The sequence below is a fragment of the Dromiciops gliroides genome, chromosome 2 (assembly GCF_019393635.1).
Source record: "Dromiciops gliroides isolate mDroGli1 chromosome 2, mDroGli1.pri, whole genome shotgun sequence".
Taxonomy (NCBI): domain Eukaryota; kingdom Metazoa; phylum Chordata; class Mammalia; order Microbiotheria; family Microbiotheriidae; genus Dromiciops; species Dromiciops gliroides.
In genome coordinates, this window is record NC_057862.1 from 424,094,999 (window position 1) to 424,107,048 (window position 12,050).

At 35.4% G+C, this 12,050-nt stretch overlaps 1 protein-coding gene across 2 annotated transcripts in view; it reads left to right on the forward strand.

Annotated features, from left to right (window-relative positions):
* The window catches only part of SCAI (suppressor of cancer cell invasion), a 191,930-nt gene extending 182,727 nt beyond the window's left edge, over positions 1 to 9,203 (forward strand). Inside the window, exon 18 of one of the 2 annotated variants that reach the window (XM_043985115.1) lies at positions 3,198 to 9,203. In XM_043985115.1, the coding sequence (XP_043841050.1) occupies positions 3,198 to 3,347 (150 nt within the window). In that variant the 3' untranslated portion in view covers positions 3,348 to 9,203. The remainder of the gene's footprint in view (positions 1 to 3,197) is intronic. The other variant, XM_043985116.1, reaches the window with a different exon arrangement.
* The last annotated feature ends 2,847 nt before the right edge of the window (positions 9,204 to 12,050 follow it).

Here is a 12,050-nt window from a genome sequence, read left to right on the forward strand (position 1 = left end):
CAACTTTCTCCTATCACATTTACCATCTAGGGCTTCCCTCCCCAATAATACTATCCCTCATTGCAGATCCCTTTCTCAGTACTCTCTGGATCTGTGACCCAGAACTGGGTAGTGGGTGAAAAAATTGCTAGTTCACACTTATCTTCATCACAGGACCCTGGTATGGGTCTGTGACCTCCTTTTGCTTTGTTACACAGCATCTCCCTAGGCACCAGAGTGCTCTGTGTGCTGTGTGTTCCTGGCTTTGACCCCATCCCCAGACTTCCCTGTCTGTCTCCCTTTGCTGGAGAAATGAATCACTGTGGCTTTTTCTGGATTTCCCCATCAGAATTCTATCTGCTCAATTTTTTTTTTAGATCTGCTTAGAGTATTGTAGAGGGGAGCTCACTGCAAATTTTTCTAAGGTAATCTAGTTGCTCTTTTACAGACCTGCTTGGTCCATGATATTTCCTGGTCTGGGAACAATTGGCCATATTCACTGTCTATAATAATGTTATGAAGGGAATCTATGATATCATCCTTGAAGATTTAGGTACATACCCTCAAAACATCCTAGTTTCTTCTTAGTATCCCATTATATGTCTGTTGTCTGTGGATTTAGCTGAACCTTTTAAAAATCTATTTTACATTAAAAATTTTTCACTACTTCTTCAGTAATTGGTTCCATAAATTTATAACTGGTTTGTGAACTGTATCCTTTTTTCTTTTTTGTCCTAAACTTGTCTCTATGCGTCAAAGAATTACCATTTATTTCAGGTTGTTGTTGTTGTCATTGTTGTTGTTGATAACAAGGTTGTAGTTACCTTATTGTTTATAATTTTTTATGCTTAAATGGAAAAGTACTAATCGTTGTAGTCCAGCCTCATATAGTAGTATCATTATTCCCTTAGTCATTTGGTTTTTGTCCTCTAATTCTAATTTTCTTGAGATGTTGAGATTAGATTGCAGTTTTATATAAGAAAAAGTTAATGTTTTCTATTTTGTTTCCAGTACCCTTTTGGAGAGGCAGTGTGCCAGCAATAGATAGAAGGCCAATGTTAGAGTCAAAATAATCTAAGTTCAGTTCCTTCCTTTGACACAAACTAGCTGTTTGACCATGGGCAAATCCCTTAACCTCTCAGAGCCGTAGCCAACTCTCTAAAATAAGTTAAGCATGATCATTAGTTGAGGGAGTTTCTACATGGGTTACTTCCTATGTAGATAAAATCACAGGTTTAGAAAAACAAAATATTAAGTATCATCCTAAAGAATTTTTGTTTTTGACAAGATAAAATATTTTTGGCCTAATATTTTTTTACCTTTTTGGCCTAAGCAATTAGTTGGGGAACAATCTATAGTGTCTTCCAGATCCCTTTCTTGGGTTACAACTGTTACCTAAAGTTTCATTATTATTACTTTAATTGGGATTATTTTTAGCTATGTGAAAATATTTGTACTTGCTCCTCATAAATCTCATTTGTCATTTTTCTGACCAGTCACCCAGCCTCAAAAGATTTTTCTGCATTTTATCTTCATTTATTTGGCATTGAAATACCAAGAGAATTTAGTGTCATTTGTAGACAGGGCTTAGTAGAGCAGGAGGTCTTCAATGTGGTATGGATTCAGGTTCACCATATCTTTTAAAGTATTGATGTATCTGTGGTTAGGATATCTCCTTTTTTTTTTTTTTTTTTGGTGAGGCTATTGGGGTTAAGTGACTTGCCCAGGGTCACACAGCTAGTAAGTGTTAAGTATCTGAGTCTAGATTTGAACTCAGGTCCTCCTGAATACAGGGCTGGTGCTCTATCCACTGCACCACCTAGCTGCCCCAGGATATCTCTTAATATATTCCTTGATAAAAAATATATTGCAGAATCCATTCAACCCAATAGCGCAACTAGTTTTTCATCCCTGATTATAGCTTTTATATAATGATCATCAAGTTATTCTACTGATTATCTCTTTAGCTCTCTTCAGTGCGTTAAAAACCATCAATAAGTTCTTTAGAGTTCTTCATAGGCTACTCACCCTATTTTTTCCGGTCTGCCAAATTTCCGTGTAACAAGTTGTTATACAGCAGATTAACAGTGAAACCTAAAAACCATATGACGTTATAGGTATACTGCCTCCAAAGGTTGTCATTTTGACTGTTACACAGTTCTGGTATGGGGTGGCAAGGTTCATATTAATCACATTATAGTTTTAAAACTTGTTCGTTTTATTACTATAGTTCCTGGTTCTTCACCCTTCCTATACTAGTCACTGGCTTTTAAGGACATATAATAGGACTTTCCTTAAAGTAATATTGTCAAGTCTCCTTTCTTCATTCTGTACATCCTTTTCTTGAGCAATATCATTTACTCTCACAATTTCAACAAGCATTTCTAAGTAGATATTCACAGATCTTTATGACTAGTCCTGACTTTTTTGGAATATATGCTATAGAATATTGCAGTAGGGGGCAGCTAGATGACGCAGTGGATAAGGCACCAGTCCTGGATTCGGGAGTACCTGAGTTCAAATCCAGCTTCAGACACTTGACACTTACTAGCTGTGTGACCCTGGACAAGTCAGTTAGCCCTCATTGTCCCACATGGCTCCCCTAGTTTAAACTCTTTAAAGGAAAGTTCTGATCATGTCATTTCCTTTCTCCAGAGACTTACAGGGTTTTGCCATAGCCTACAAAACAGATCCCAAGGTCTTCAGTCTGGTGCCTCTAAGGGTCTCCACAGTCTAATCCAATCTTCAGTCCCCAATCTTACTACCTACTACTTCCCTACAGCACTGTTCAAATCCTCCCCTTCCTTCAAGAGTTTACCGAAATGCAACCTCTTCAGTTTTACATTCAAATGTTATCTCTTAAGAATCCCTGTAGCACTTGATACTGCTCTTAATGGCACTTAATCATATTCTTCTGTGTATTATTATTATTAGGGTACTTGTCTTATCTCCCCTACTAAATGTTAAACACCTTGAAGAGAGAGATTGTCTTGTTTATCTTTGTATTTCTCTCAGTGCCTTGTAAATAGTAAAGGCAGAAAAAGATATTGAATGAATGTATGCGTGAAAGAATAATTTATATCATTTACCTGAATATATATGGAGCTGGGATACAATGTCTTATCCTAAGCTTTAAATGCAGTCATTTCTATTAATTAATTTTTGTACATGTTCTCTCTTTATTAGACCATAAAAGTTTACTCCTCTCCTTTGTCTAGCAGGAAACCCGAAATTATCCAGAAACATATCCTCAGCTGCCAAGGGATGAAACAGTTGAAAACCCTCATCTTCAGAAGCACATTTTGGAGCTGGCGTCTATCCTGGATGTGCGAAACGTGTTCTTTGAGAATACTATAGATGACTATTAATTGAACTCTCGTTGAAACTGTGTTTCATTAGCCACAGATTTTAAATGGTGCAGTTTTTTAATGTGATGATACATAGTGGCATTAAATTTTTATTTTTAAATTTAGGACCACCATTTTACAGACAACTCAAAATAATATTCTTCTGACAGATAGGGTAACTTTTGTAATCCAGTCTTTGTGATCTTTTAAAAGCTAGAATAACCCTGGAAGTTTTTGTTGTTGTCGTCGTTGTCGTTGTTTTGGGGGTTGAAGAGTCCCAGCTCCAACAACTGGTCCTAAATTCAAATACATAATCAGCGACCACTCTCACCCAGAGAAGAATAAATCATTTATTTTTGTATGATGAGAAAAATCCAACAGTGATATTTTATCCTGAAAAGTCTGGATTTGGAAAAATAGAGAATTGTTCACAAAGATGAACCCAATCAACTTAGACCAATACTAGGAAAAACAAGAGCGTAGCCCTTCCATAACACTTGTTTTCACTCAATATCATTATTTAAAGAGGGGGGGAAAGGCTGATTCTTTGAGTTTGTATGAATTTGTCTCCTTTAGTCAATCATTCACTTTCTTTAAATACCATCAGATTTTTAGATTCCATGGAGAGTGATTTGCTCCTGAGTGAACTTTTCTGGAAACTTTAGGTGTTACATGACAACATATTAGAGTTATATGTATCTTTTTCTGTCACCACATGTATTTGTCTTATTTTCTAGCTCTCTCATGTTGCCAGTCATTTGAGAACCACATCTAAAATACTTCAGTCTGAAGTACAAACCCTCTCTTGCAAAATGTCATGGTTATTGGCACCATAGTACATTAACATCAGCAGAAAAATGTGAATTTAAACTCTTTAACTAGCAGGACCAAATTTGTAAACTCAGTTTTTAGCTGTGACATCTCTAGCCACAGGGGTACAAGTAGAAAAAGACTGAAGTTTTAATTATTCCTGTGGCCAGCTCTAAATCTGAATAGTTTCAAATATAAGGCTGTCATTAGTTTTGGAAATATGGAAGAAGGGAGAAAACCCTCATGAGAGGAAATTAATGTTGGGCATATATAGGACCTTTTGCATCCACACATAGTTTTGTGAGGGGTGGGGGTGGCTAAAGAGGGTCTGGTTTCATTCTCTTATCCTGCTTATTTTTCTGTTGGCACCAGCAAGGAATTAGCCTTTTTTCCCCTCATTGGGGTTGAATGAAGTTATCCTATTGCATTCTTTTGATGTACTATATTCTAAGTCTAAAAACAAATGACAGAAAAATCTATGAGCCAAAATGCCCATTTACATCATTATCTGGACAGCCTCCATGCCGTCTCCCCCAGCCTAGAAAGGAATAAATCAAGTGATTACTTTTGTTACTTATGCCCTAAAGAAAAATATACTTTGGTTTTATTCACCTTGTTTAGAGCTATGCCACAGTTTGTGTTAACTGATAGCAATTCTGATTTTCTGGTTTCTTCTCTGAAATATGTAATAGTTATGAAGCTTTAGCATTTTAAGATGTACAAAGATGAATTATTTTGAAGAAAGAATTCAGTGTTTGGTGGATCCATATTCCATTTGCAATTCTTTTTCTCCTGGCACTACAAACTTAGAAACCGAATGTCATTGGTCCCTTAAACTCAATTCAGTGATTTTTTAAAAACAACCTTTTGAGACACAAATGTCCATAGCACATTTCCTGTATTGGCAAGGTTTGAATGACAGCCTACCCAGAACAGTATTCTTTCTATCTGTGGTGTGTCTATGAAGAACACTAGACTCAGAGCCAGGATCCTAGAATTCCAGGGCCATGCCTTTAGTTAACATTGAGACCAATCTTAAAATCTGATTTGGACCTCAAAAGTCATTTAGTCCAACCCATACCTGAAAAATAATTTTCTCTATAACTTCCCCAAGAAATAGTGATCTAATCATCACTTGAAGACCTCTGGTAACACTGAATAAACTACCTCCTGAGGCAACCCATTCTACTTTTGGACTGCTCTTACTCTTAGAAAGCATTCCTTTATATGAAGCCTAAATCTGTCTCTACAACTTCCATTTAATGTTCCTAGTTATGCCCTGTAGAGTTAGGCAGAACAAAACTAAACCCTTGAAGATTGGCCATCAGCTTCCCCCTAAGAAGTCTCTTCTCCAAGCTAAACATCACTCAGATCCTCATCTGGCATACTTTAGCATCCCCTCACCATTCTAGTTACTCTCCTCTAGTTGTACTCCAATTTGTCAATATCCTTCATAAAATGTGTACCTGGAGCTCAATACTTGCATACCGACAAGGGCAGAGCATGTCATTCTGTACACAGTGCAATGTTTTTTTAGTTGCCACATCATGCTATTAACTCACATTGATCTTTCAGTCACTCCTCCCAGGCCTTAGTTTCCTTTTCTTTAAAATGAAGGAATTGTACTAGGTGCTCCCTGAGGTCTCTTCCAGCACTATAATTCTAAGACATTAGTTACTCATTTCAAAAGAGAGTGATTATCTGAGCAAATATTTGTTATTTAAATGCATGCATACTACCTTTCATGCTCCAGAAGCAGTCCAAGGCCCTGTTGCGCTAGAAATCTTCAGACAGGATCAATAACCAAGCAATAAGGACTGCTTTGTCTAGGTATGTGTGTTCTAACAAAGACTGATGTACAGTTTTGCTCCTTAGGCTGAAATAGACTTTGCTGCTTTGTAGCAATTGTGTTTTCTCTTGGTAATAGTTAATCTCTAAATGGATCTTGAGTGGAATTATGAAAAGAATAGAAACATACTAAAAACTACAAAATCAGGGCTCCAAAAAACAAATTTCAAGCACAATAGTTTTATTACTACTAATTTTCATAATAATTATAGTAATAATGATATTTGCATTTGTATAGTATTTTCAATTAATTGGTAATCATGTTTTATCCTCACAACTCTGAAGCAAATAAGATATGTATTATTCCTGTTTTCCAAGTAAAGAAACTGGACCCCAGAGTCTTTGATACTCATTTAAAATCACAAGCATGGTTATTGATAGAAATAGCTCCAAAACCTAGGACATCCTTAACTATCACTCCAACATTTTTTTTTTTCACTAGATCACACACTTCTATAGTGTCTTTTTGAAAAGTTTTTTTAAAGGAGTTTTTAGCTGTGGCACTTGTTTTAGAACATGTGAGGGTTTGTATGTTGTTGGGGTTTTTTGTCAAATTGCACAAAACATTGTCTCATTCAAAAAGAGTTGTGTGAGGGGCGGCTGGGTGGAGTCAGGAGTGCCTGAGTTCAAATCCGACCTCAGACACTTAACACACACTTACTAGCTGTGTGACCCTGGGCAAGTCACTTAACCCCAATTGCCTCACTTAAAAAAAAAAAAAGAGTTGTGTGAAATTAAGAAACTAAAGATTCAGCGTGCACATGCAAGTGTTTGGGGTTTTTTACTTAGAATTAAAATGACAGTTAAAATTGTATGGATTTATTTTTAGTAGGGCTATGTTCCTTCTTGAAGTGTATTTCCTAAAACAAAGGGTTTTAAAACATGCCCAAGAACTTGAAATTAGAAATTTAAAAAGCACAGCACATTTGACCTCTTTGTACCTTCCTTAAGTTTTTACCACACTGAAACGTTTAAAAACCCTAGAGGAAAAATACCATGCAGTCCTGAGTCCCAACCACTTTCTCTCTTATAGGACTTCTCTCTCATTTTCTTCTTATGTTTTAATTCCCTGAAATAGATAAGAATTATACTTTATTTCTATATTTGTATGGCACTAAATAGAAGAAACACACCTGGTTTGGAGTGGGCCCTTTGGATAAATGAGCAATTGAACTTTCTCAATCCATTACTTCCTGGCATACATCTGTCTCTGCTAATTATACCCTGCTTTCTATGAGTTAGTTATTTTGATTCTAGTTGGTGACCATTAGAGAGTCAATTAAATTGTGTTCACAGTACTTAGTTGAGAACTGGCACCAAAGTTGCATGCAGCCAACATTGATCAGAATGAGATGTGTTCCATTCAATTCAACAGAAATTTATAAATATCTATTCTGTGTAATCCAACTCATTTCCAGGATTCGAAAGCATAATGAGTATAGGGCAGTGATAGCTGGAGATATGTGGCACTTCTCTGTACATGATTCCTGCCATTACTCCAACATTAGATTTGGGGTGAACCTGAGTTATTTTGACTTCGATAAGAATGATACTAGGGCTTTCCTATTAGTTGGTTATGGCATGTTGAGTGTATCTGTATGTGTGTGTGTGCATTAATATGTTGGGAAAGTAAGCAGTATCCTTTTGAGGGACTGTGGTTCTATGGTTGCCTTTATTTATTTTGAATCCTTTTCTTGTAATGGTATATACGTATAAAAATATTTTTGTGATGCTTGATGCAATCTTGTGTGTGTACATGTATGTATATGTGTATATATTTGTAAATACATTGGTATGAAATGATACAGTATATGTATATTATATACGTCATGGCTATTGTGGCATGAATTTATTTTCGTTTATTGAGGACACAAGAGTGACATCATTCATGTTGTTCTCATAAAGGCTGTGGCTGTATCCCTTTCAAGAGCCTCTATTTTGAGGGGCTCGTGTTTGGGTAAATAATTTGGGAATTAAATTAGAACCTGACAATCTCAGCAAGAGCCAATCTTTCACAGTTTGGAAATCATCAGAAATTCTTATTTAAGTTGTTGATAAATTTGTGAAATAAACCTATGGAGACTGGGTATATGAAATGAAGATTCATATCTTAAATGGTGGCACTTACTGGTACTGTATTAGTGTCTTATTTCTTAATCTAAAGTATGGAATCACTTTGTACTTAGTAGGTTACCCATTAGGGACTAATTATGGGAGTGTGGGTAACAGTTGATTTCATCAATAAACCAAGATGAATGGATGCATATGAAAGGTCATCTGTCCTTTAAAAAAGGAAAAATTATTTCCCAACTGCACTGAAACCTGATATTGGATTTAATTTTTTTCTTCATTCCTGTGGTTTGTTTTTTCCTGTGTATGTCTTTGTGAGGCAGGGAAAGGAGCATTTGCTATCTTCAGGCTTCTGCTCTCCTTGAGGTAGCCCTAGAAAAAAGGACTAAAGGTAAGGTGAACTTTAATTTCACCAGTTTCTGCTTGTTCTGAAGCAGTTTGTTAACTCTTCTGTACCTATAGAAATTGGGTAACCTCAACATTTTTCATTGTAGAGCCTTCTGATTAAAGCAAAAATAGCAATTGAGTGTCAATTTTAAGTTGGTATTGGGGTGTTTAAGTGAAACAATTCCAGTCTCCAATGATCAGAAAGAATCAGTGCAAAAATTACTTTCTCTGTGAAGCCATTTAGTACCTTCATTTGAATGACAAGCTGAGAGTTGAAACAAGGTCCTTAGTGTTAGGCCTGTAGTATCCTATATACTGCTGTGAGGAACTGAAGAGGGGAAAAAGCAGTTGGACTATCCACATTGTGCAAAACAGGACTCCAACAAGAATAATGAATAGCTTTGTGAGCTTACACCCGTTTTAGACCTTGGAATACAGTTGGACATACAGTGTTGAGTTATTTGGAAGATACTACCATGTTTAGATAGCATACATATTTTCATGGAATGGTTCAAGGTGCTCAATAATTGTTTTGCATTTGGAGTGCTTTCACTGCAGAAATCAAACTGGTTGTAATTTTTGCAAAATAAAACATAAATCAACTCCCTTTTCTTGGTTGAGATAAAAATTGTTTCCCAAACTATCAACCTCGATATTTCTTTTTGCTGTATTAAGAGAACAACATTTTGTAACATTTTCAGTTACAGAATATAATTGAAAGTGAAGATTCAAATACTTAGCTGTTTTTTGTTCTTAATAAAGGAACTAGAATTTGACACGCCTGCAAACTAGTGCAAGTGTACATTTTGTTTCTGTAAGAAAATCATTGCAATTGGATACCAAAAAAGTGGGTATTATTTTATTTAGTAGCTTCATGAAAATGATACATGTTGAATTAGGACAGTAGCTACAAAAAGTACTGGGTAGATAAGCTGATAACTCCCATTGTTATATATCCCTTGCCCCAAAAGTTATAAGGCCAATACTTTTTTTTCCTTTCTTTTGCATTTAGTGTATAGCACAGATTTGAAATCTATATCCTGGAAAAAATGAGTCATTTCTTATAGTATTCTGTACTTTATAAATTGGTACTTTGTACCTGTAGGTGCTATCTCCCTCATTTCTTCCCAAATACTGTGATACATTTTACTAGTTCTTCCTGCAGTCGAGTTAAAAACCCGAAAATCATAATGTCTCCTGGCTTCACTGGGGTTTGTATGCATAGAACTATTATAGCATGGGGAAGGCAGTGTGTGCACACATATGTGTATGTAAATAAAATCAACCACCTACTGAGTAGCAAGAAAAAGGGTAATAAGAAAAAGTATGGGAAAAACATCTTTAGGGAAATAAAAAGGGTTTTAATTAAGTAGGACTGATTTTCTGCATTATTGAAACATTTTCTTTGAAACTGTATATATGAATCATGTTTATGGTTTTGATTATTATTATTATTTTTCACTTCTGAATTGTTGTATAATACTGAATTTATTAGTTTCCATTTCTACTTGACAATGTTACCTGAACACTTGATTGAAATATCATTTTAAAATTTTATGTTTTCCTTTGTTATTTTATCAGTCTGATAAGTAAGCAATGACATTTTTACAATATAAGATGTTTGCATAGTAGATTTTGCTTTTCCTAACGATATGATTACATCATATCTGTTGTAAAAGCCAGGTACAATTCTTTAAAGCTATTTTTGGTGTGAGGACTAATTTTAAGTTGGGAATTTTTTCTTTGTTTACAGGACATCCTAAGATTAGTAACTGGTCTTACATAGAAAGAATAAAAGACACTGGGGAGTTCAGGGTCCAAGCTCATGAATGAGAATTTCTAATTCGACCCCTTAAGTTACTATACCATTTTTTTATGGGGGAGGCAATTGGGGTTAAGTAACTTGCCCAGGGTCACAGAGCTAGTAAGTGTCTGAGGTCATATTTGAAGTCAGGTCCTTCTAACTCCAGGGCTAGTGCTCTATCCACTGCACCACCTAGCTGCCTCATGATATATCATTTTCAAAGTGAGATTGTAAAGAACATATGAAGAAAAATTTTAGGCATTATTTCTGGAAATTAGACCTTAAGGGTTTTTTCCCACCATAGTATTTTCCATTTGCTTTTAAGACTATTCTGAATCCTCTTCTTTCCCAGTGTTTGAAAACTTAAGAAATGTCATTGTTGTGTTTTATATATTTTAAACCCTCTTAAGCATACTGATATCATAGGCAAGGGTTTTAAAATGCAAATTGATAACCCCGGAGTAGGTAATTCTTAAAAGGAAAACCAAATTTTGTTAAATAAACTCATCCAATATGTCCTTCACCTTTTCTTCCTTAAGAGCATATTAAAGGAATTGCAAAAAGATAGCCTTTAATTCCCTTTTTGGCTGTTTTAGGGAGAGAGAAGCAATATCTGAGACTAGAATAACAAGAAAGTAAGATTTTTCTTTTTCTTTTTCCTTATTCCAAAAGCTTTGTGCTTTTGACTATTTATTATATTGTCATTATGTAGAATTGCTTATTTATGCCTCTAATATAATATTTAGAATTTTTTTCATGGCTTTTTACACTGATATGAATGTATTCTTTATTAGAGTCACCTAGACTCTCATGCCTGGTTCTCTGGGTGCTTTCTGTTTCCATTGTACTTGCCATTTAGCAGTAATCCGTTTTGAAGAGAAAGAATAATTTACATTTTTACCAGTAATACTTTGAGATTTATGAAGCACTTTCCTCACAATAGCTCTATGAAGTAGTGTAGTTATTAAGGCCATTGTATAAACAGGATCAGAAATTTTGAAAGTTCTTAGAGTTGAGGTAGAAAGACCTTAAGGAATAGGGAACAAAGATTGAAAACATTTTATTGTTTTTTTTCACCATTTATTTGACCATTTTAGGGTGCTCCTTTTGGGGACCTTTCTCTGTCAGTGCAAGTGAACATCTGCTTTGCAGTTTATAGTCTTACAGAGTTGCCTGTTGCAATGAAAGGTTAGACAGCTTGCCCAAGGGTACTCAAAATATATGAGAAAGGTCTTGAACCCAAGCATTCCTCAGTCTGAGTCCAGCTCTTCTCCATCTTGCCAGGGCTTTCTCTAAAGCTTTACTTTCCATTGTGGAAATGACAAGTGAAGCAAGTCTCAAGGACTCGGGTTATCTACCTTCCTCTTGGTGACTGGGTCTAATCAATTGTCTAGAACCTAATGTTTCAAGGAATCAGGAATAGCTTAAACTATTGATTATGGTCAATTTTGGGCACTGTTAATTATCATTCCTTATATTTGCATAGTACTTTATGGTTTTCAAACTACTTTTACATACATTATCTCATTCGAACCTCACAACTACCGTGTTGTTGAGATAAGGAAACAAGTTCAGAGATATTGTGACTTTGTCTAAGATCACAAATATAAAGAGACTTGAACACTGGTCATTTTACTCTAGGTTTAGTGTTCTTTACAATTCAACAGAGCCTATGTGGAGTAATTGAGTGAGATTTTACCTCATTCACCTAAAACTGTCATTAAAGCTAAAGATAGCCATGTGATGACTAAAAATATAGATGCATCTGTTTTTCATGGAAGTTATTGTGAACTTTTTTTACATAC